The sequence below is a fragment of the Diabrotica undecimpunctata genome, chromosome 4 (assembly GCF_040954645.1).
Source record: "Diabrotica undecimpunctata isolate CICGRU chromosome 4, icDiaUnde3, whole genome shotgun sequence".
In the NCBI taxonomy this organism is placed as follows: domain Eukaryota; kingdom Metazoa; phylum Arthropoda; class Insecta; order Coleoptera; family Chrysomelidae; genus Diabrotica; species Diabrotica undecimpunctata.
In genome coordinates, this window is record NC_092806.1 from 146542402 (window position 1) to 146569612 (window position 27211).

At 34.4% G+C, this 27211-nt stretch overlaps 1 protein-coding gene across 1 annotated transcript in view; it reads right to left on the bottom strand.

Moving 5' to 3' along the window:
- The window catches only part of LOC140438033 (uncharacterized), a 46671-nt gene extending 42181 nt beyond the window's left edge, over positions 1-4490 (bottom strand). Inside the window, exons 1-2 of the mRNA XM_072527748.1 lie at positions 4470-4490; positions 402-984 (exon numbers count right to left, since the gene is read on the bottom strand). Of these exons, the coding sequence (XP_072383849.1) occupies positions 402-984; positions 4470-4490 (604 nt within the window). The remainder of the gene's footprint in view (positions 1-401; positions 985-4469) is intronic.
- Between the last annotated feature and the right edge of the window lie 22721 nt (positions 4491-27211).

Consider the following 27211-nt stretch of genomic DNA (forward strand, 5'->3'; position numbering starts at 1 on the left):
CCGTGACCCCCCCCCCTCGGATCCGCCACTGTAGTTGTTGCTCTGGAAACCTCAGAGTCTTCTAACATACTGCCACAAATTGGTTGCATTGCTCGTATAGTGATCCTTTTCCAAGTTATTAAATAACAATAAAAGTCACTAAGTATTTAATTGGTGACTTTATTACCAAGTGGAAAAGAGAAACTGCAACGAACAAGCCATGAGCACCTATAAAGTCGGTGAAAGAAATGAAAGGGGAGAAAGACTGATTCAGTTTGCACACTACTAAAACATACCTATTGCAAATACATTCTTTATAATGACGCTAATCGCTACTCACCATTTCTTAGAATTTAGTGTCTACAATTTTGAAACTATACTATAATAAAACTTTACAAATTCACCGACAAATCAATACTCACCTTCTTTAGTATTTTCTTCATTAATCCTTGTAGGGATACGATAATGAGGAGGGTGATTATTGTGCCTTGCAGCCCCGTTCTCAGGTCTGTTGGTTGGTATTATAATCGGTACGTACTTTTGCGTCCTTTCATCATCTCGCTCATATTCAGTGTTCCTAATAGGTTGCAGTTCGTGTAATATTCTTGGTGGACTGATTGATTCTAAATCCAATGTTGCAGGTATATTTTTTATAAATGGATTCTGGTGCAAATTAGGAGAATGTTTATAGTATTCAAATGGTAATAACGGCATCATTTGATGAATATCATGTTGTTGAAGTGAAGCTAGACTTACGAGAGGTAATTCAACTGTGTAAGGCTTACTTGCAAAGGGTGGTGGTCTTGCGGATCGAAGTGTAAATAGCACTGGAAGACGAGAAGGTTTTTTATAATTAGAAATAAGAAACGGAGGTGGAATGGGTCGTACTATGACGACACGATCAATGTTTTTGATGTGTCTTGGATCCCTTTTATCTTCTGCATTTTTTACTTCTTTGCTTGATATTTCCTCTCTAATCGTTAAAATTAAAAACATGCCTAATACCTAAAAAGAGAATTTTTAATTAACATATAAAGGCTTAAGTAAATAGTCCAATCGTCAGAGATTTGATCTTTAGATACGAGACGAACAAGCTAAATTTTGTTGACAATTTCAATTTTGGGATCTCAAAAAATATGCAAAAAAGTTTGTCACTACTACCCATGGGCTTACCCCTAAAACCCATTCTCGTAGAGTTTAAAAAACTGAAATTATCAATTTACGTAGAATCTGTACGTCGTAGACAAAAATGGTTCGAACAAGAAATGTAACTGAAAGAATGCACTTTTTTTGTAGAATGAACCGTTATCTCAGAAATGACGTTTGAAGCGACCGACAAAACTCAAAATAGGTTTTAAACGAAGCCATATCCTGTAGCCATATCCTGTATTTTAGACATGCTGTGCAATGGACGACGTTTTTCTCTCCTTCCGATGGCATTTTGATGCTCTTTTCGTCCACTGGCCATCGTCCGATGGCATTTTGATGCTCTTTTCGTCTAGATTGGTCTGTCCGATGTAAGATTTGTCATACTCTCCATGGAATCTCGTATACTCCTTGATTTTCTAACGATATTTTTTTTTTGCTAATGGTAAAACAGTTGAAATTTTTCTGTCGGTATTAAATATCGTTCCTATTTTGTGTTTTGTTAGCACTCTTCCTCTTTTCGCTGTGGTGGGCTTTTAATACAGTAGAATGGTTTTTGAAATCAGTTTTTCGTTTTCTATTGAGTCCTTAATTCTTCTTTGAGCACTTTGAGCCTTTTCGATGGTATATGTTGAGAGGACGTATTTTTCTTAACGCTGTTTTCACATTATGCATTTGATGATTGAATGCAATTGTTCAGGATATGTGGATTTTTGGTATACTGTATATACTATGTGTTTGTCCTCCTTCTTTATTATCAATAAATCTAAAAATGGTAGTTGTTGGTTTTCTTTGAGTTCTATAGTAAACTTAATTATGGCAATCAATCCGAAGGTGCTACAGCGGATGATTAATGAACTGGAAAAATACTGTAGGATGTGGAATCTAAAAATCAATTTAGATAAATCCAAAATTCTTGTATTCAGAAGAGGAGGTGGTGTGATCAGGTAATCTTGGAAGCTGAATGATCGAGTATTAGAGGTAGTGAATAACTATAATTATTTGGGAATGATACTTACACCCAAGTTGTCGTTTAAAGCTCATCTAAAAAAGCGCCAGAGTTTGGCAAAAGTAGCGATTCATACGGCTTGGAGTAGGTTAGTGTCTAAGGCTGATATACCCTTTTTGGCTAAAGTAACAGTGTATGAGTCGGTGATAAGATCAATTTTGACTTATGGGTCTCAGGTATGGGGTCTTTTTGAGTACGATGAGGTGGAAATAATCAGAAGATTTTATATAAAAAAAATGTTCTCTTGTCCAAGGTATTGTCCTAACTTTATGTTAGATTTGGAGACAGGTATTGCTAGAGTCAGCCTATATACAATGAATTTACATCAAAAATATGTTAAAAAAATACTAGGATATTCGAACGATAGGTTGCCAAAATTTCTTTTGAAAGAAATGATAAGAGCAAGGTGTGGCTGGTGGAAAGATTGGATGAGCATGGGAGACAAATTTGGAATTGAGGTAAGGTGTGAATGGGAATGGAGAGAAAGCTGGCCTAGTATGATTGAGAATATGATAGAAAAAAAGAAGGAGGAGATACAGCGTCAGGCTGAGAATAGGGCACTCGAATCAAATTTTTGTGGACACTACAAAGAACTGCGAGAAGAAGGAGTAAACATGCATTATCTACTGGAAATGGAAAATTTTGGGGACATTCGATGGCTCTTCAAATTAAGATGTGGAGTTCTATATTTGAATGATCGACCTGGCAGAAATGATGAAAGAAGGTTTTGCTCAATGTGTAACACGAAGGAAAGGGAAGATGTGATACATTTTTTGGGAAAATGTTCGGTGTTGAGACATATTAGGTTAAAGTGGTTGGGTAGACATGAACTTAGTAGAGTGGAAGTAGTTACAATGATGAGACAGCGAAAGACTGAGTTAGCAGGTTATTGTAGGGAAGCATGGGCGTATAGGTATGAGTTAGTGAGCCTATTTAATTACTAAATCTATTAGCATGGTGTTATTTCAATAGTATTAAAATATTAAAATTAGTATTAATAATTTGTTTGCGAATAGCTATTATCTTTTTATCTGTCTTGTCTATCTTGACTATCTTGTTATTATTATTATTATATCAACAGCTTTCACCCCCTCTAAGGGACACATTCAATCATTTTAAATGCAATATATACCTTACTGTTATACTTTGTTATTACTGTTTAGTCTAGGGCGAAGTGCTACTTAGTAGAATATACACATTTAGTTTATTACTTACATTTATATGAATATTTGCTTAATTTATTTTTTATTAATTTTAATGAACTTGTTAGATGTAATGAGCCTTGGTGTAATTTTTTGTATATTAATTAGGGAATAATATTAGTTTGCCAACCCTCCTGATGGCATGTGCCAAGGAGAACAAATGTCACTAAAAGAGAAAATTGTATTTTTTTTAATGTGAAATAAAAAGACATTATTGATTGATTAGTAAACTTAATTTTATTGTGTCCATACAATTATTGGTTTTTCTTCTCCATGTGTCCAGATGATGAAAGTGTTATCCATTTACCTAAGCCAAAGTTTGTAACGAAATATTTTTTGCCTACCTCAGGGTAAGAACATAGGGGTAGAAGATTGGGGATAGAAATTACTGGGGGCGAAGCTAAGGCAAGCAAAATAAACGCTACATGTGCGAACGGCACTCACGGTTTGTTAGGAGAGCTGGGGTCGTGGATAAGTAAATGACAAGGGGTCAAATTGGGGCAACTACAAAAATAAAACAAAGAGTCATAAATCTCTTGGGACAAATAAAACAAAAATAAACAGGAAACACCTCTAGTAATTTATAAAGAGCGCCACTTCGAGGTGCCTAATTATAACCATTACAACAGTTAGTTGTAACTAGGGAAATAATTATTAGAAATGCAAAACATATCTTTTTCAAATTAAACTCAAAAAAGGTTAGTTTAAAAAAATAAACAAATGTTAAGAAACAAAATTTAACATTTATTTTTGTGTCACCACAAACAGTTACAAAATAGACAACGCAAAAATATTACGACAAATAGTCGTAAAATACAAAAATACAAAAAAAAAACTTTCATGTGTCCGTTTACAAACTCCAGGAGTTGGAGATACTACAAAAACTTACAAATGTTACCGCACAAAGATTAACTTTTTTTTAAACAAACAAACCAAATAAATATCGAAAAAAATAAAGCTAGCTGTCATATGTTAACATTAAATTTAAAAAAACAATTAAAATGACAGCTAAGTTAAAACCTAAAATTTACAATTTTTTTTAGAAAACAAAAATTTAAATTGTTACGAAAGCAATTATTGTTCTAAAAAAATGTCTGTCTTTACTTGAAAATTGAACAAACAATAAAAGTTACCTGGATGTCACAATCACTCATTATGTTGTAAACTGGACTTTTTAATTAGGACGAATACAAATCTAAGGTTGAAAGTTGGGATACTGGAACACACCTTTGACTCGGCTTCTTAGAAAACTGGAACCATCGTAGCTCCGACTAACTAAATACATCTGCTCATTATCGTCTACATTTCAAACCTCCTTTAACTGTAAAACTGCCACAAAACTACTTATTTTCCATAATAAAAGAAACAATAAAAACACATTTACGAATCTGAAGAAAATTCGGACTTACACGGACACCAACTGTCTTTGACAGTGGCTCCTGCGAGAGTGACGAAACTATCTTTAAAAATTGATCGCATAAGTTAGAATAAACAAAGCACTTTGGGTATAAACAAAACACAACGGACATTAAGACGTAAATTATTAATCTAAAAACGCAATATCGGGCGGTTTGAACAAAGAAATATCGAAGAATTTGCGCCTGTGACATAAACAAACAATAAAATTATTTATTATCAACTTGGCGACGTGAAAAGAACGAAATATTATTTGCGTCTTAAATTGAAAGATACGAACTAAGAAACATTGAAAAAATTCTTCGTTACTATAATGCATATATAAGGGGATTTCAATTTAATACATATACGAGGGGATTTCAAGAAATTTACAAATGCTACAAGTTTGGGTTTGTGTTTGGCTGTTACTACTGCTTGCTGTTCTATTTCTTGCAGACACAGGTGTGGCGTACAAAACCGAATCTATATAAAAAAAATTATAAAATGTACCAAATATAAATCAGACGTACACCCGGAAAGAAAAGTACTATACGGTGACAGTCTGGGAATGGCTCGCGGCTAGACAAAACAGTGGAGATGGTCGTGCGGTCCACAAAACAAAAAAAATCCGAAGTTATATCAGGGGCGCCAGGTAAATTGGCCCACAGCCTTCCCTACGTTACTATTCAATAAACCACCAACTTACCAATAGGTTTACTACTAAAATACTAAGTAACAGTATACAACCTGAATAAATAAAAAAAAATAAATGAAATTGTCAGATTAGAATTTAGTCAATTTTAATAAATAGATTCCCAAAATAGTTGAAAATAAATACATACATACTACATATTACAATATTATTTAACTTTACCATAGGCTTAATAAAAAAATAATATAAAAATGCGGCTTCTACTTGCCTAACAAAAATTCATAAGTTATTTCTATTTAACAGAACAAAATGAAAGGTAAGACGTATCAAAAGTACCGGACGCTAAGGGGTGTGCGGTTCAATACCAACCAAAAAAAATAATTAACGCAAATAGGACACCACGTGAGCTCAAGTGCGTGCGCAGAAAATAATATAAAAAAAATAAATCTCAAATATATAACCCCCCCTTAGACGCAGTTTACAAAATTAAAATAGGTATGTGTAAATATTGAATTAATAAAATAAACCGCAAATTATCTTTAAAAAAAATCTGTAAAGTATTTGTAAATATGAAAATAAAAACTAACAGCAAATAATCTTTAAAAAAACTATTGTATTCCGCAAACCAAATTAGACGGCGCTTAAATCTTCCGTTGAAAATTAATTATCGATCCATACCTCGAATTTTCATATACTTCACCGCGTGGAATTCCAGTTATAGTTCAGCGTGTCTTCAATCCAAAATCCCATACGCTTGTCGCTGTACATAGACTTGTGTGACAATGTTGAAAAGTTAAAAATTACAGCCAGACGGAAAAATACGAAGAAGAAGAAGCAGAAAAAAACAAACAAACCAACCAACCCTGAAGCAAGAAAACATTAATTACCATCTGTGTCTAAAATAATTATTTGGAAATAAATATATTGATTTTAACACTTTGTTTATCTGCCTTTTGGCGATAATGGAGCAATACAAAAAAAAACTTGTCTCCGAACTTGAATGTATGAAAACTGATAAAAATGTGAATAGCTTTTTAGAGATGGGATAAAAAAATAACTACAACTTTTTAATTAATTAAAAACGAAATGTTCTAACACTCACCCTTCTTAGCCAGATTAGGGGTTTGAAATATCCCAAATTGGACCGAAGCGTAGCCGGCTATTTGGACTCGTGATTAAGGCTAATTTCTTGATCTAAATACGACTCCCGGTATTCACGTGTACTGTAGATCCGCTTTTTTTAGCGAAATTGTGGATATTCCAAAAAAACCCTTCCACGAAGGCAGCAAATCCCCTTGAATATCCACACGGTTCGGACTAGTCCAGATCCCACATGGAACAGCAGCAAAAGCAAAAAAACAAAATGCCGTTTTTAATCTAGCCCAACCTTTCAGTAACACCGTCAAATCTGGAATCACTTTCTTTCCGTCGTCTTTCCGAACACTTGACAACTTGACACACGGAGGTCACCGAATAATACCGAGATTCAAAAATTTCAATTTTATGATCCCAATTCTTCCAAGATAACTCTAGAAAGAACGATCTAAATTAGTTTCTTCACAAAAAAGAGGACGTGTTCCCTTAACTTCAGCACAATTTGCCAGACATTACCCCTATTTAAAAATTACTAATTTTATTTTCGCCACCTTGCTTATAATATATTATAGGCAACCGCTCTTACACGTCCTGAATTATTTAAATTTTGATAAAATAGAGGTGGGACTTTCTACTTTAAATTTGGAACGTAACAACACCTCCCTTTCCCAGAGGAAAATTTACGAGGAAAAACTAGACGAAGAAAATTTTCCCTCGCGCTAGCGACGCACTACCTAAACTCCGAGCGAAGTCCACAACACAATCATCATCCACACCGTCTTCACCGTGCGCAAGTACTTGGACAACGAAAGACATACCAATCTCAAACCACACGCACAAAGCAACAACTTACTTACAACACTTACTCCACTTCCACACAACAGTCATCTCTCATCGTATGAGATCAAGTAGAATAGTTTCAAATTCCAACGTCAATCTGACAACACTGATTAGGTCGGTTACTGGATGTTGCCCTTATTCGCGACCTCCCAGCTCTGGGGCATCGCTAGTACTTCACTATACCTCGCATAACATGAGTCCATAAGAAACTCTCCACCATTCCACTCTTACTGATACTGCGAGGAACATCTACCGAAACAGTAGTGTAATTCCAATTGTTCATTAAAATAAAAATGAGATAGGTCTTTCAGAATTTAAATCCGTATACAACGAAATTTAGTGAATCATCCAAAACTAAGCTATTATCCAACAAGATTCACCAAAACATAATTATGTGGCTTCGAAAAAATCCCAATTAAATAGAATGGCTTACTAACATCAAAACAAATCCCAACGCCATATCATCGAAGACAACATATTTCTGACCAAACCTAAGTGACATTCAATTCCATAAATCAAAAGAAATTAAGGCTACCGCAACCCTACGACTTCGTATTGGCTACCTAACACAAAAAAAAACGAATCGGTTGACCATCCAAATACATCCTAAGAACAGATCATAGCCAACACTCAGTCATCCTTCACGGACACAACAAAAAAAAATAAATACAACCAATTTCAAAAGACTAACTAAATTTACTTAGACTAGACAAAACTTTTGCTAGTCCGTTCTACTCCGACCTAAATCCTATCGGGATCACCAGTCGGGTTACTAATCCTTAAATCCTTAATATTCCAAATACCTTGATCCTTGCCATTTTCATCCTCTAAACTATATGTCCAGGGGGAAACTTTCTTCTTCACGAAGTAGGGTCCTATCCATCTAGGAGCTAACTTTTTCGTGAAATATTTAGCGGCATCTGACAACACAAAATTTCTCCGCCATACTGACTGATGGGGCTGAAATTCCTCTGGACGTCTCCGTAGATTATAGGTCTTCTCACACTTAGCCGAAGCTTTATCTAAACGTTTTCTAACATCAACAAATAATTCCTGGAGTCCACGCGATCGATTATATCCCATTTTAGCTACTTCGTCCTCCGGGTCTCCGAGTTTGTCCTTTCGGGAAAAATCTCGTCCATCCACTACCATCTTCCGACCGAAATTTATGAAGTAGGGATCTTGACCAGTCGACTCGTGGTATGCAGTGCGCGTAGCACATGCTAGTTTGGCCAAATTTTCATCCCACTTCCTATGGTTGTCAGCTATATAAGTTGCCATCATTGTTTTAAGGGTTCGGTTATAGCGTTCAGATGGATTGCACTGTGGATGATACAACGCATTATAACGAACTGAGACACCATAGGTTTCCATCATTTTCTTGAAAATACCCGAAGTATACTGGACACCATTATCACATAGTAACAGACGTGGAACTCCAAATACGAGAAAAACTTCTTCTTCTATTTTCTTAACGACATGCACGGCTTTTGAGGATCGCAACGGAAATACCAAAGAAAATTTACTAAACACATCCATTACCACTAAGATAAACTTATAGCCTTGAGTTGATCTTGGGAAAGGTCCCATAAGATCGGTTGCTACTATCTCCCATGGTTGAGTAGCTTTAGGTTGAGGAGTCATAAAGCCTTTGGGCTTACCTTGTTCCACCTTATGCATGGCACACAGTGAGCAACGTCCAACGTAACGAGATACATCACTCCGCAGTTTCGGCCAAAAATACTTCTCGTTAATACGCTTATAAGTTTTCAGGATCCCCATATGACCTGCTAAAGGACTATCATGACACAACTTCAGCACTTCCAATCGTTGACCCTTAGGAACGACTTCCTTCCAATTGTCCACTTCCTCGACCAAAAATCCATGACTGGGACGGATGTATTTATAAAGTTTGCCACCAGACATTCTCCACTGAGGATACTTCAAGGGATTAGACTCGATTTTTCTACAAAGTTTATCATACCAACTATCACCACTAGGAAGCGGTACAACCTCTTCAACCATATCAAGCACGGGAACTGACCGAGATAACAAATCGGGGACAACATGTTCTTTTCCTTTCCGATGCACAATCTTAAAGTCATATTGTTGCAATCTTACCGCCCATCGAGCTAATCTTCCAGTAGGATCCTTCAAATTTTGAAGCCATACGAGGGATGCGTGATCAGTCACGACCGTAAACGGAACACCCTCCAAATAAGGACGCAGTTTTTCGACTGCCCATAACACAGCTAAACATTCCCGTTCCGTCGTGGAAAAATTCCTTTCTTGACGCGTTAGTGATCTGCTCAGGAAACTAATTACTTCGTCACCATCCGGGCCTGGCTGCAATAACACGGCGCCCACTCCATATCCTGAGGCATCACATTGGACAACAAAAGGCAAATTGTAGTCAGGACAATTAAGTATCGGAGCAGAAACTAGACATTCTTTTATTTTCTGAAAAGATTCTTCACAACTCGGGGTCCAATTGAATTTTCTTCCTTTCTTCAATATCGCTGTAATTGGAGCTAGTAGTGTCGCAAAGGAAGGAATAAATCTTCGATACCAGGAAAATGTGCCTATGATGCTACGAACTTCCTTGACGGATGTGGGTGTTGGGATACGTAGCATAGCCTTGACCTTATCACCATCAACATGTAGTCCATTCCTATCAACCACATGACCCAAATACTTTAGTTCCGGTCTACAAAATTGACATTTATCCCAGCTAACGGTTAACTTAGCTTCTCTCAAGCGTCTAAAGACTTCCTCTAAGATCCTTACATGTTCTTCAATAGACTTTGTCACGATGACCACGTCATCCAAGTAAGTAAAAACATAGGGTTCCAACTCCGGACCGAGGACACGATCTATCAACCTCTGCCATGTAGCCGGGGCATTATGTAATCCAAAAGGCATTCTGCAAAACTGAAAAAGACCTCGACCAGGAACCGTAAAAGCAGTATAAGGCCTGGAAGCCTTAGCAACAGGTACCTGCCAATACGCCGACTTAATGTCTATGGTGGAAAGATAATGCGCGTTCTTTAATTTATTTAAAATATTAGAGATGTACGGTAATGGGTAGCCATCCCTCTCTGTTACGGCATTAAGCTTTCGATAGTCTACGCAGAACCTCCATTTTGGTTCTTCACCTTCTGGAACCTTTTTTTTCACCAAGAGAATCGGGGACGACCAAGCACTATTCGATCGCTCCACTACTCCTTTCGCCAACATATCTTCTAGCTCTTTATCAATATGGCTTTGGATTACTGGGGATACAGGATAGTAACGTTGTTTTATGGGTGCAGATTTACAAACAATCACATGCTCAGTGACATCAGTACAACCAAGAGAAGTGCCCATTAGTTCACGACTTCTATTAATAACTTCCTCCAATTGCGACTTCTCTGCATCGGTCAAAATAGTTTGACCTCGGAGATGATCCACTGAACCTACCATTGCTGGAGCGTCCGAAAAATACCATTCGTTATGCCTCAAATCTGGAACGATACCCATAACACGCCAAAAATCAGATCCTAAAATCAGAATGTGCGGTACGTCCAAAATAACTAATACTGGCAAGACACGCAAGCGATCCCTAACCATGAAAGGTACTAAACATTCCCCCAACGATTCACACATCTGACCATTCGCCACTCTACAAACGGTCTTCTTCGAAGTATCCAACTCTAAACCCAAGTTTTGTAAAAATTTCCAACCAGTTCTTCCTACAATGGTCTTTGAAGCACCAGAATCCAATAATCCCAAAATTTCCTTTCCTAAGACTTTAACTTTCAAATATGGACGTTCATCTCCTTCGGAATGATGTAAAATAAAGTCTAAAATAGGACGTAGGTTGGTCGAGTCAACGTCGGCAACACCTCTTCGACCAGTTAGGTGCGCTTCCTTCCGTTTCCCGAATTACACGAAGGACAAGTTCTGACTGTAAACCCTTCTTTCTTACACTTAAAACAGTGAACAGCCTCCTTCTTCATTAAACACCCTACTGCCTTATGGCCTGACTGATTACAACGATAACAGACTAAAGTCCTAAACTTTCCTCTAGCGGACTCCGATTCGGATGAAGCAACAGGACCCTCACCAACACTACTACAACTTTCAGCATCCACACTGATATAAGCTAGGTCCTTTTCCAAAGTATTCATTTTCCTACTATTCGGTTCAACATAGTTCCTAATACAATCACGTCTTTCCTCCATACTGCGACATAGAACACGAAGTTCCTCCAAGGTAGCTGGCAAAGGATCACGTAATCTATCTTGATAGAACGGATGCAAATTCCTAATAACTATAGACAATTTAACTTCCTCTGGAACATGACAACGCAAGCGATTAAAGTAACTATTCATTATTGCCAAGTAAACTCCAATAGTCTCAGACGAATGCTGAGTTCTCCTCCGAAGCTCTTCAAAAAGCGCTTCCCCATGGTGAGCTGACAGGTACTCCCTACGAAACTCTTCAACTAATTCAGCCCAACTCCCTACACGTAGACGAACATCTTTATAAAACTGATAGGCTTTATCCGAAAATAAATCTATACCTGATTCCAAAAGTATACTATCTGGTACATGACGAGCGAGACTCAATTCATTCACCATCTCAAAAAATGCAGAAATAGACATACCCCTAGCAGAACCTGAAAACTTTTCTATTCCCCATTTATGAGGAAGTATCATCCCAGAAGAAAAACTAGAGACAGACCCTGAAAAAACATTATTACCAGCTTGTGACATCGCTCCAGGAGAAGAAGCATGAACTTGTCCTACCCCTGCCTGAAAAGACTGATTTAAAACCGAAATCACATCGAGCGCTACTGGTACCGAACCAGATCCGATTGGATGCTGCTTATCATGTAAATCCTGTGACAACTTCAAAATCTCAGCAAGAAAGTCTGACTTAACAACCTGGGCTGCGTCTGCATCGTCACCTGTTGGCAATACCATAAGATCAATTCTCCCCAAGACATGGTTAATCTGTGTCCGCAATCTCAAGGACTCAGCACAAGTAGGAGTTCCGGCAAACTTTCCAACAGCCGTATTCAGCTCCGCAAGTTTAGTCTCGATTGCAGTTTTATCCTGTGAAAAGGTGAATGGGTGCTCAGGATATCTAAAGCTTTCATTTGCTGCCTCACGACTAAGTGCATCAGACAGACTAGACCTCATAGACTCAACAGTGCCAGTAGACACTCCACGAATTTTGAGTTCATATTCCAGTTCCTCTTTCCTTAAGTAGTTGGGTACAAGTTTTCGCACCATCTTGCCAAAGTTCAAAATTTAAAAAAAAATGTATCAACCGAAAGGAGCAAATATTCAAACAAAATCAAGATATAAGTAAAAATATTAACACACAGGTACAGTTTACTTTATTAATGGGAGCAAACCAAAAGCAAAATAAAAGTAATAGTCGCTTTATTCAATCTATAAAATTTCACAAAAGATTTTCAAAATTTCATTGTTTCAGAACAAATTACAAGTCACAACATAATCTCAAAAAAAGATTTTACATTCCCTAACATAAGTAAGTTAAACCACAATGTAGAATTTCGAAGTCCAACTTCTCAAAAAAATAAATTTGAACTCCAACTGAAATAGAAATATTTCAAAGTCCTAATATATCCATAATTCTTCTAAGTTCCACAACACCACTTCAAAGTATCTTCTTTTAAGTTCCATTTTTGGCTTCTTCCAACTTCACGTCACACAAAAAAAAACTAGTAAGCACTTCTTGGCATACACTTCCACTAAACACGAAGTTCTAAGACTACTACTAAGTGCAAAACCAGTGGTAAAGTAAATAAATCAAAGTTAGTCAATTAAAGCCCAAACACGTTAGGTTAACTAATTAAAAGGAATCTACACAAGGGGTTGACAAAAAAACGGTTAATTAATTAAGGGCCCCACGTTGGGCGCCAAAATATGTGGCGTACAAAACCGAATCTATATAAAAAAAATTATAAAATGTACCAAATATAAATCAGACGTACACCCGGAAAGAAAAGTACTATACGGTGACAGTCTGGGAATGGCTCGCGGCTAGACAAAACAGTGGAGATGGTCGTGCGGTCCACAAAACAAAAAAAATCCGAAGTTATATCAGGGGCGCCAGGTAAATTGGCCCACAGCCTTCCCTACGTTACTATTCAATAAACCACCAACTTACCAATAGGTTTACTACTAAAATACTAAGTAACAGTATACAACCTGAATAAATAAAAAAAAATAAATGAAATTGTCAGATTAGAATTTAGTCAATTTTAATAAATAGATTCCCAAAATAGTTGAAAATAAATACATACATACTACATATTACAATATTATTTAACTTTACCATAGGCTTAATAAAAAAATAATATAAAAATGCGGCTTCTACTTGCCTAACAAAAATTCATAAGTTATTTCTATTTAACAGAACAAAATGAAAGGTAAGACGTATCAAAAGTACCGGACGCTAAGGGGTGTGCGGTTCAATACCAACCAAAAAAAATAATTAACGCAAATAGGACACCACGTGAGCTCAAGTGCGTGCGCAGAAAATAATATAAAAAAAATAAATCTCAAATATATAACCCCCCCTTAGACGCAGTTTACAAAATTAAAATAGGTATGTGTAAATATTGAATTAATAAAATAAACCGCAAATTATCTTTAAAAAAAATCTGTAAAGTATTTGTAAATATGAAAATAAAAACTAACAGCAAATAATCTTTAAAAAAACTATTGTATTCCGCAAACCAAATTAGACGGCGCTTAAATCTTCCGTTGAAAATTAATTATCGATCCATACCTCGAATTTTCATATACTTCACCGCGTGGAATTCCAGTTATAGTTCAGCGTGTCTTCAATCCAAAATCCCATACGCTTGTCGCTGTACATAGACTTGTGTGACAATGTTGAAAAGTTAAAAATTACAGCCAGACGGAAAAATACGAAGAAGAAGAAGCAGAAAAAAACAAACAAACCAACCAACCCTGAAGCAAGAAAACATTAATTACCATCTGTGTCTAAAATAATTATTTGGAAATAAATATATTGATTTTAACACTTTGTTTATCTGCCTTTTGGCGATAATGGAGCAATACAAAAAAAAACTTGTCTCCGAACTTGAATGTATGAAAACTGATAAAAATGTGAATAGCTTTTTAGAGATGGGATAAAAAAATAACTACAACTTTTTAATTAATTAAAAACGAAATGTTCTAACACTCACCCTTCTTAGCCAGATTAGGGGTTTGAAATATCCCAAATTGGACCGAAGCGTAGCCGGCTATTTGGACTCGTGATTAAGGCTAATTTCTTGATCTAAATACGACTCCCGGTATTCACGTGTACTGTAGATCCGCTTTTTTTAGCGAAATTGTGGATATTCCAAAAAAACCCTTCCACGAAGGCAGCAAATCCCCTTGAATATCCACACGGTTCGGACTAGTCCAGATCCCACATGGAACAGCAGCAAAAGCAAAAAAACAAAATGCCGTTTTTAATCTAGCCCAACCTTTCAGTAACACCGTCAAATCTGGAATCACTTTCTTTCCGTCGTCTTTCCGAACACTTGACAACTTGACACACGGAGGTCACCGAATAATACCGAGATTCAAAAATTTCAATTTTATGATCCCAATTCTTCCAAGATAACTCTAGAAAGAACGATCTAAATTAGTTTCTTCACAAAAAAGAGGACGTGTTCCCTTAACTTCAGCACAATTTGCCAGACATTACCCCTATTTAAAAATTACTAATTTTATTTTCGCCACCTTGCTTATAATATATTATAGGCAACCGCTCTTACACGTCCTGAATTATTTAAATTTTGATAAAATAGAGGTGGGACTTTCTACTTTAAATTTGGAACGTAACACAGGATTTGCTAGGCCACCTTGTCTTTATTCAATGAGTTTGATCCTCATTTACAGTTCACTGTTGAACTTGAGAACTCTAACACAAATAGTATTCCCTTCTTAGACATGCGTGTCATTAGAATGGGAGATAACACCCTTACTACAAGTTGGTACAGGAAACCAATGGCCTCTAATAGGTTTCTCAACTACCACTCTTGTCATCCCTTTAAATATAAATTAAACCTTATTAAAGCTTTAAGCTGCAGGCTAAATAGACTGATACATCCGATTAATCGAAGGGAATCCTTTCAATTACTTAAAAATATTCTGATTGAGAAGTCCTATCCATCCTCCCTTATTAATAAATACCTTTACGTTCAAAGCTATGGTTCTTCTTTAAATGACATACCCAATGGTGACCAACTCAGAATAATATCAAATAATTCAATTAATAACACTGTTCTGCCTAATACTGTCTAATACTGAATCCAACTACCCATTACTCATATTTACCTTATTTTCCTCAAGTTACTGAGAAACTCGTTAAACTGTACAAACATAACAACGTACCGGTTAAAATTGCTATTAAGAATGCTAAGACTGTCAGGAATTTGTTTTCTAAAACTAAAACACCTCTGTCCCTTCTGGAACAAGTTAATGTAATATATCATATACCTTGTGCTGAGTGTGACTCATGTTACATCGGTCAGACAGGGAGATCACTGAGAGGGCGTCTTACGACACACCGCAGTGATATTAATTTATCTAAGCATACTTGTGCTCTTGCCCAACATGCTATTAACACTAAGCACGAAGTAAACTTTAATGAAGTTAAAATTCTTGGCACTGAACGCAATCTCGTTAAAAGACAGTTTTTAGAAATGTGTTCAATATTAAAACATCCTAATACCCTTAATAAGAGAACCGACATTAGTAATTTGAGCCAAATTTATCATGCATTAATTTTACAGAATTAGGCTTGATATGTTGTTTACTTAAATTTTGTCCCACATTGGGGTTTCTTTATTACATTTTCATATAATAAATTTAAATAAAAATAAAATAAAATAAATTATTCCTTCCTTAACTAAGATTTATCAACTTACATTTTATTAATTATTTGTCAATATCACTTTTACATAATTAAGTACCTAATTGTTCTTTTTGATGAACTTGTTTGATAAAATTTAAACTGAAATTGATTCATAGAATCTTTTTCATTACGGTCCTAAATGTTTGAACCTTTGGACTGTGGAAGTTGTATTAATCTTCACCTGTTAGCTGGCTAACTAGTGACGTCATAATATTATAATATATGATATTTTGGATTGACTTCGCATGCTTTGTTCTTTGTTGACAGATCAATCACTGTAGGGTAAATGGTGATCTTAACCACCTTTTCCTTTCATTGTTTGGTTTTTTAACGACAAGTTGTCAACCAAATTTATCACATTCTTTGAATATACCGCCCTATTATATAGAGGTTGGTAGGTTGCCTTGCTGTTTATGTCATTTTGACCTCAAGGCCACTTCTATTCACGTTGTTTACGTGGGTGTTAAACCTGTAAATTCATTTACCGGCGAGACTTAGTAAGCTAAAGACTGGTAACTTCATTTTATCTTATTACTATTAATCTTAAATAACTTATAATGTTACCTAAAGTTAAAATTAAAATCTAATTTATTAAATAAATTTGTTGGAAGTGCATTCTTATGACCTTTCTAGTTCTTTACACTTTAAAATAAACCTTAATGTTTTTTACTTAAGTTTTTATAATAACTTTTTTATATACATGTATGTTTATCACATGTTCTTTTGCTGTGCTAATTTTGTTAAATTGCAAACTATACATAGTTTCAATTAATTGTTTTATACAACGTTAACTCTGAATGTCCAGTTTCGTAAGCTTTTTCATATTTTTAACATCATTGACTGCTACATGTCTTTGTAAGTTAACACACTTTTGTTGTAACTTCTCTATGGATGTTTGGTTTCATATTGTTCTTTTTAGATGAACTGATGATGCTTTCTGAGCAGAAAGCGAAACGTCTTCAATAAATAGATGAAGTAGCCACCTTCTTTGTCTTTTATTTCTCCGCTTTGACCGAAAAACCCACCACTCTTCGAGTGTACCTTAGTTTATTTTGGATTGACGGTCGTACTCCTTTTCTCGATATATATATATATATATATATATCTATGAAAATAAAGGAGTATGTGGTCATATAATGAAGCAGTTATTTAATATATAATTTAAATTTTTAAACAATAAATTATACTGATACAAATCAAAAACTTTTACAATATTTAGAAGCAAAAAATGGAAAGAACTCGGCCAACAACGGACACGTGTTCCACGTATGGTCAATATTTGAATAATTTATTAAAGTAAATCGCTTAAACTCAAAAACAGCTCATATCGATACATACCCATTTTGAAAACATGGATTTAAAAACGGTAGATACATAAATTATTTTGTTAATATTGACCACATTTTCAAACAATAATCGTAAAAAATCGAAGGTGATAAATATACCTGATATCCGAAAGTTTAATTAGGAAACAGTTGCTAATAAGAAAAACAGAAACTTACCTGAAAAAAGTATGAACCGATATATAGTATGTAGAGCATATAGTACAAAAAAATGCGAAGGCAAAAGAAAAAATACCTCCACCATTCCAAGCTGAACAAATGAAAATCCACATTTTGAAGCTTTGTAAATGACTCGGTTCAAAGGCAATTTTTAAATCTTCAGTCGTGTATCTTTCAAATGTCGCTAATTAGGTTTCTCAATAATTTGTATAAACAAACAAGCAATGAATTTAAAAAAAGTGACTAACTTCGTCCCTAACTGTTGTAGGACAACTTTTTTTAAATTCGTGAAAAAATGCCATCTTTTCGAATATGAATAATGTAATAAAATAGGATTGAAACTGTAATATTGAAATATGTGAAATATGTTTGATTGAGAGCTAAGGGATGCCACTGTCACCACTGAAATATCCCCTGTGTTTAAAGGAGATTTAGCTGTCCGAGCGAATTTGAGGCATACTGGTCCACTAGTTCGAATAGTTCGTGATTTCGCCCTCGCGGATTTACAAGAAGGTAGGAAGACAAACAGGATAGGGGCTGAAGGGTACTCCAATGCAGGCCCTGTAAAGAGTCAGAGGCTATGGGCTTGCGTTAGAAGCCAGGAAGATGTACAAGCAAAAATGTGTTCCCTTCTTGTCTCTATCTAACGGTAAAATAAAACAAGCCACTTTCAACTTACTGTATAATTAACAAATCGTAATTTTACATCTACTACACAAACGTACAATGAGCTATTTTGAGTCGAATTTATTCTTTATTAATTTGGAATATATAATAATTACTTAAATAATTATTACTCTTTTCTAGGCTAACTACCCCTTATTTTTTCCTTCTTTATTCCCTTGCTATGTTTACATTACAATAAATAATTTTTTTTCAGGTAGTAGAAAAAAAGTTATTCTAAATATTTCTAAACAAAAAATTGTAACGTTTTGAGTTTTACAATGCTTGGAAATGGTTACGATAAAAATATATATAGAAAATTTTATGGATTTAGTATACTCAATTAGATTTTTACACATTTTTTAACATTCTCAGTAGATTTTAAAATTTAAGTTTATTTAGAATTCTGAAAGAAAAAGCTGAAAAATCGTTTTTTATTTTAAATAACCAATGTTGAACATTTTAAAATTATTTTTAATTCTAATCATACATAATTCTGTCAAAAATAAAAATATTTTACTGTCGAGTAAAAATTACACTTTTCTAAAACACTTCATATACAGCTAACAAAAGTTGATGTCTGATGGTATATGGTATAGATCAGTATATTATAAATGTTTGTATGGGAAAATAAAACTGTTTTTACTATTTTCCTTACAATTTTATCATACTTTCTCTAGTTTATACGAATCGAAAAAAGTAAATAGACGTGAAGTTAGTTTGTTAAACGTCACTTTATGTTTAAATGAACTACCACTGTAGTATAGGTAGAGTCTTATAAAACATTTTGTATAAGAGATAACGTAACTGTTGTTATGGGAAAATTAAACCGTTGTTTCTACTATTCTCATTATAATTTCATCATATTTTCTCACCTCCCTAGGACTTCAAAAAATTATTTCACAAATATTATAAAAATATTATTAAAATTATTATAAAAAAGTTATAAAAATATAAAATGACGTTTGTTAAAAATATCATAAAATGACGTATCACAAACGGATCATGAACTAAAACGGTAGAGGTGAAGTAGTATAAAACATTTTGAATTTACAATTAAAAAAATAGAGTCATTTATCGGGATAAAAAATATCCTGTCTTCTAAGTTGGACCTATAAAAATGCATTTTTACAAAATTTTATTGCAATCGGTTCAGTGGTTTATGAATATTAGCTTGGACAAACATTGTGACATGAGATTTTTATATATAAAAATTTTTAGAAAAGAGATAAAGATAAAGAAAAAAATCTAGTGAATATAATCTAAATAATTAAATTTCACTGTTTCGTATATAATTATGTAACAACCACTATTTTATATAATTTCTATATAAAATACAAAGCTAGCTAGTATATAATAAAAGGGTTTTTTGACCTCGGGAAAGAACTAGAGTGCTCCGATCCCAAGACGTACATAAAATCATTTGTAATTTGACCCATTATGATGTTATATTACCCATTATACACAGTGTCTATAAACTCTCCTGACAAATGAAGACAGGAGATTTCTCAGATAATTTTAAGACGATTTAGCCCAATTCACCTAGTCCGTAAACTTCTCCTAACGGAGCTAGAGCTCTTTGAAGATGGCGCGTTGTAATCAGTTTTTTTAAAACACCTCCAGAACGCTTTTGTTTAGAAAAACGAAAACTGGTAAGATTATTTATCCTCCAGAGTTGAATCTATTTCATCAATTGTGAATTTCTAGTACCGATCATAGGCGTCCTTTTTGGGTAGGTCAATGGTTATTTTAACGCATAACGTTTTTTTCTTTACATTTTAAGCATTTGTGATACTAGATTATTAAATTTTCAGTTAATCTGATACTAAAAGTTACTCTTACTCTTAGTCGATAGGATACACCGTTTTCTAGAAAAATTGATTTGATTTTTTTTTGTTTTTTCGTCACGAAAGTTAAATTAATATTTTTTGCACTAGTTGGCCGTGATCTGTCAACAGAAGTATAACAGTTTGTGAAGTTTATCTTTTAGTTTTTTCTTTGTGACATTCAAATATAATAATTTCAATTCAACAAAAATGGTTTTTACTAATGAGGAATACTTGATAAGGATCAATCGTGATCCCACTTACTCAATATTGACAGCTCTTCGTCAACAATTAAGAGAAACAGGTTCAGCAATCCCAAAAAATAATTAAAGAGGGGACGTGATGATGTAACATCAGTACATGAAGATGTTATTTTAATGGAAGTTGAGGAAAATTCAAAAATTAGCGTTCGAAGACTATCTGCCATGTATTTCACAATTTCAAAATCTTCCGTAGGAAATATCTTACACAAAGAAAATTTATATTCTTTTCATTTTACAAAGGTACAAGCACTGCTACAAGGTGATTTTCCTGCTTGTGAAGAATTCGCTAGATGGTTACAATCAGAAAAATCAAAATGAAGATTTTTTCAGATATATTTTGTTTTACGACAAAGCTATATTCACAAAAAATAGAATTTTTAATATGCATAATGCACAATATTATTCGTACGTTGGTGACAATCCCCACATTGTTCAAGAATTTAAGCATCAGCATAGGTTTAGAATAAACGTTTGGATAGGAGTAGTTAACGATTACCTACTTAGGCCTGTGGAATTGCGTAGTCGCTTAAATGGTGCTGATTACTTACATTTACATTTCCTGCAAAAAGTTTTACATGCTTCGTTAGATGATGTGCCTTTCAATATTCGCCAAACTTTATGGTTTTTACATGACTACTGTCCGTCCTACTTTAGCAGGAATGTACGAGAATTTCTTGATAATGACTACTAAAACCACTGGATTGGACAAGGCGGTCCAGTTGCTTGGCCAGCAAAGTCGCCGGATTTTAATTATTGCGGCGTTCTCTAAGCAAAAGGGCAAATTTATGAATAGAGACTAATGGTCATCAATATCGAGCATCTTTCATAACTATCTACTTTTGATACTTGTTCTTTTGTGTTATTTTCGTTCCATCGTAATAAATAGTTTGTTTTTAAAACCATTTAGATAAAATTTGCATACTTGGGACACATATTAAGAGGAGAAAGATATACTTTTCAGCAACTGATACTCGAAGGGAAGATAGAAGGTAGGCTGGGACGTAAAAAAATGTCATGGCTGCGCAATATTCGGCAATGGACAGGAATCCACAACTATGAAATGCTTCGCAATGCTGCTAAAAACAGAATTATTTAATCCTGACTATTTAACATCTCACCTGATCAGACGATGTACGGTGGACGTAAGAAGAAGAAGATAAAATTTTGTTTCAATTTGATTTTTTGCCTCTTTTCTCAAACTTTTTTTACGAATTGTATGCCGCATTTTTGAGACAAAAGATAATTTATAAAATTATTTAAAGTACCTATTATTTTAACTTTTATGACGAAAAAACGAAAAATTTTAAAATCGATTTTTCTAGAAATACCGACTTAAGGTGAGTACCTTTTAATAATAGAATACCTGAAAATTTAATAATATACTAAATTAAAATTCTACAATATAGATCAGTTACTGAGGGTTTTTACCTCCGAATTCTTTATAACTGAATCGATTTATTTGAAATTTTGTGTGTTGGTAAATAATTACTCAAGGAACAAAAGTTATATAGTGCCGATGTGCGCTTCCACCCTGGGGGTGTTTGCCACCCCTTTTCGAGGGTGAAAATTTTTTCACTTAAAATAACCACGCTTTTCGATAGAAGGACAAATTTTAAACAAAAAATCTAGTAAACATTTTTTTCGCTAGATCAATACTTTTTGAGTTATTCGCTGTTGAAAAGTGTCATTTTTCGTTAAAAAAAACATGTTTTTCAAAGGTTTTTTTTAAGAATAGCTCTGAAACTAAGAGTTTTATCAAAAAAAGTGTAACGACTAAAATTAAAGCTCATAAAAAAACAAAAAGATTGGCTTTTCAATGAATATTTTCAGTTCAATATTAACTGAGTTATGGCTGTTCAAAGAAGGTTTGTTTTTGTTTTTGTCTTTCAATACGAGTATTTAACGTTAAATAACGGAAAACAGGTACATTTTTCGACAAAAACTCATGGAATATTTTTAAAAGAGCTTGAAAAGACCTTTAAAATGAGTGGTAGTAAAAGTCCTTTGCACCAACTGTACGTGAGATACGATCAAAAAAACAATGGGTTTCTCAAATTTTTGTAAAAAAAAACGCAATAAAACTAACGTCATGTTCACTATATAGGATTGAAATAAATTGTTTTCCTTATAGAATTCACTTTATTTTATACCTCGTTTTATATAAATATTATTTATTTTTAGTTTCTTGGAAAATAAAAAAATTGTAATATATTATAAACTAAATTTTTTCTATTTATGTCCATGTCTAAGTTAAGGATTTAAGGATTTTATTTTTATCAAAAGGGGTGCTTGTAAGGGTTGAAAAAAGTAGGCTTATTTTATAAGTAAAAAATTAATTTTTGTCTACAAACAATGCACCCTAAAAATGTTTCAAATCGTTAAAAATATTTTTTAATTCATTTTTGACAAAGGGGGTGGTTGTGAGGGTTGAAATATTTAAATTATAATAAAAAGTTATTTTATATGCAAAAAATTAATTTTTGTTAAATAAAATGCACTCAAGAAATGTTTCAAACCGATAAAAATATTTTTTAATTCATTTTTAATTCATTTTTGTCATAAGGGTGGTTGTATGGGGTTGAAAATTTCCAATAAATAAAATATTATTGTATAGTTATGGTATTAATTTTTATTTGTATTTAAATACATAATTAAAATGTCTCATGCTGCTACGACTTCAAGCTGCTACGACTTTTTTTCATATTATTTTTATAAAAAGTATTAGATTTTAAGGGTTTTTACAGGGTTTTAAGGGTTGAAAATTGTGAATAATAATTTTTATATTAGAGAACACATTACAGTATTTACCTTATGCGAATAAACAAGATTTAAGTGCATAAAATAATTAACTTCGTGTTTTTCCCAGTTTCTTCAATAAGGAGTAGTTTTCACCCCTTAAAAACAAAAAGCGCACCTAGAGCGTATATAACTTTTGAAGTGGAGGGTAAGATAAGCTTAATTTGAAATTTTCAAAGAAATCGATGCAGTTATAAAAAATTCGGAGATATTACCATATTTTAAGTCTCAGTAACTGGACTAATAGCGTTAAAATGAAAAATTACCAAATTACCTTTGTATTCATTATTTTGAACAAATCACTGACCACCGCACACCAATAACGTAGCACTGATGAAAGCAGACAAATATGCAAAACACCAATTCCAAGTGGTTTTATTGCATCTGCATTTTACTAAATAAATATAATTTTTGCTTCCAGATACAATCTGTTAAATAATTAAATTTCACTGTGATGCTCATCGTCATGAACACCATGATAAGCATAATTTATTTTTATAATAAATACTTGAATGCTTACATGATTTTCTTCCTAAAACTTTCAAAGAAAGAGATAGGTCATTAAAATGTAAAATGAAATCTTGATTAAATAAATATGAAAAAATCTAGATGAAAAATAAATGAAATTAAAATATTTGATTTTAATTGTATCAATGATTGAATTAGGTTAGTTTTGCCAAATCGAGCACCAAGTATTTTGACAATGAGCTTTATTTATTCCCAAATCTGTGCCTTTTCACGATTATAAGTTATGATTTCTTTTCTCTTAAATATCGCAGTAGCACACTTGCTTTGTCAGTTTAGGATATCTGCGTCTTCCGGGCATAGTTATAATCGTCTTTTGCCACAAGCGATGTATCATCCACCTGAGGAAAAATAAAGCACTTTTTTTTGTTCCTCAGGAACATTACCGAAGTAATATTTTCAGTGAGAGATATCACGTGGCCTATATAATAAAATGTCATTTCTGTCCCGAGTTTCGCTTTTGGAAGTCCATAGAACCCAGTCTCACACAGAAAATTTAGGCGGAGGATCAAGAAATAACTCGTCTTCGTCGTCTTCTTCTTCTAACAAAAGTGTCTTGTAAAGTGTCTTTTCTACGTTCGGCAGTGATCACCTCACTTCCTGCTGTACTTCGCTTCTTTTGTTGCTGAAGTTAGTGTTTCGCTTTATACGGTTTGTAGTAGGAGATGTTCAAGAGATACTGACAATCTAAAAAACAGAATCATAAAGTTACGAGAGTAGTTCACTAAAATCCTACAAAGTCTCTCGAAGGTGGCAACATCTGTCACATCTAGAGAAGTCTCTTGGCGCTGATCTCTCATCACCTTGAAGCAGAAGCCTTGTAACGATTTTCGGGTACAACTTTATCATCAAATAGAAAGATACTTTCCTTCTTAAATCCATTTTTGATAACTTCTGGGTTGATTGTTGTCCATATTTTCCCAATCAGCTTAGAAAAACTTTTTTGGGAAGTCTCTGATCAGCAAACTGTGGCTGCCACTTCACGAGTTCTTCGTCCCACATTAACTTTAAAGCTTTAAACACTGCCAAATCCAATAGCTAGAGAATATGGCTTGTATGCGCCGGTAGTTTCAGGATGGTGATTCCTTCCGATCTCGCGTAATTGAGACCAAATCTGCCGTGAGCTGCGTTGAATATCCGTTGTACGTAGATAGCTAGTATAGGCCGATCGGGATTAATGTTTTTACAAAAGTACTTTCAAAATAGTTGCGAAATACAATAGCTTCAATCCAGCAATTTTTATTAGCAGCATAGGTAGTACCAGGGAAGGCATCATTTTCATCGGCCATCCATTCATCCCAGATATTTTTGCCTTTAAAAACGATTATTGAAATGAAAGACAGAGACACAGAAGAAGACTTATGGATGAATCAAGAGGATTGGCAAGTGTTATATGTACAAAAACAATTATTGAAGGAATTTTTTCGTCACTAGCGCTTGCTGCCATCAGCACTGTAGTGTTCTCCCTTCCCAGTCTACTGGTGGTTCTTGTTCTTGGGTCTCCAACAACTTTTGTTTTAAAGAGGTCACTCGAAAATCCAGTTTCATCTATAATGTAGATTCTTCTAGGTTTGTCAGCAAGCTCAAACTATAAAATGGTTTCGCCCAATAACCTTAAATAATCTTTAAGAACAAAAAAATGATTCATGGCCTTCTTCCTTACAAACTTATATGTTTCTGGTTTCTTTTATTAAAAGCGAATGTCTTTTTTTTTAATTTAAGAACCAGTCTTCACCTGGTCAGCCATCTTTAAATTGAGTTTTTAAGTTGTTTGATTGGACGATTGGGTTAATTCTAAATCGCCTTTACGGGACAAACCGAATCTTCATTGCTCCATCGTACGAACACCTTCTGCCGGTTGCTTTCATTTTTCCATTTGATTGTCGGTAGATCAACCTTGTCCTGATTCGTTCGCATCTCTTCGTTCACTAAAGTGATCCCGTAATGTTGTCATAGGGATATTGTATAAGCGTGATGCTCCCTTGAGAGTCAAATTCTGATTTCTTATATTCATTAAGACACTGTTATGGACTTCTGAGAAATAATGCGAACCTCTTTCTGTCTTTGTGATAAATGTCTGGGACAAGTCTGTATCTTCTTATTACCAGCTAACTATAGCGAAAAAACATAGATGGTATAAAACAATTCAAATTTCTGCAATACTAATCTGAAATATTTAATAAAAATTAAAATCTAGTAAGCAATACGAGATTGACAAGGCTTCGAAAAAACCCACATGTGTAGTCCTTTCGTTTAATACTTGACGCCAAATTTGAAATCGGTTTAATACCCAACTTCACTTTATAAAAATTTTACTCACCTTAGACTAACTGGTTTTGACAAACGGTCTAAAATAATACATATTTTTTATATAGACTTTAAAAACTCAAATTAGGCCTTAAATGTGATGGCAATTTATTCATCTGAAAACAACAGAGATACAAATACTAAAGAAAGCTTCAACAAGCACCTCAGGAGCACACTAAACTTCATTATGGGTGTCTTTAACGCCCGTGTTGGTGATGACATAGTACTACGAATATAACAACGATATAACGAGGATGTCAGAAATAAAAACTGTGATCTTCTGATGGACTTATGCAGTTCAAATGAATTACGTATTAATAATACTTTTTTCCTCACAAAGAACAGCAGAAGAATACCTTTGAAAATATTGTCGTACGGTCAGTTCATCCTCCGACGTATTAGGAGATTCATGATGATTTCTGACCGCCGCTCTGGAAGAGGAGCTAAGTTTTTTCGGTTCCATCATCTTGCTCGTAGAGTTATGCGTTCTTGACTTGTCTAGTATTCTATGCGCGGTGGATGCCTTGAATCTCACAGAGATGCCGGCCCCTCAAGGCTCAACGTGTGGCCAAGTTCACACTCCTCGAGGTGTAGGTACGTCGGCAGAGTGTTAACTCTTCGACGGCCCCTCACTCTATACCGCCACATTTCGTGGAATAATCTCAAGTCCAGTAGGGACTTTTCTTTATTTCTACCGAATGGTTTGGCAACGAAGCGACTTCAGCTCGGCCACCGATTAAGGAGTAAGTCCACCTGAGCTTTTATTTACTCCTAACCGTCGGCGGTCTAGTGGAACGCTGTCAGACACGATCTGAAATAGCTTTAAGACTACTTGTCTTTTCTTATTTCAAAGATGGACGTCTCTTTGGCCAGGGAGCGTTCTCTCCGAGCTGTTAGCTGGCTTTCGCGCGGTAATTATAAGTCCGTTGCTAGACTCTTCTTTACCTCAACAACGCCGGTTCCTACACTTATTATTGGTTTGAATAATATCGTAGCCGCAAGGCTTCGTGTTTATTCAAACACTAAAGAGCTTTTGGAATCGTCTTCGAAGCATAGTCT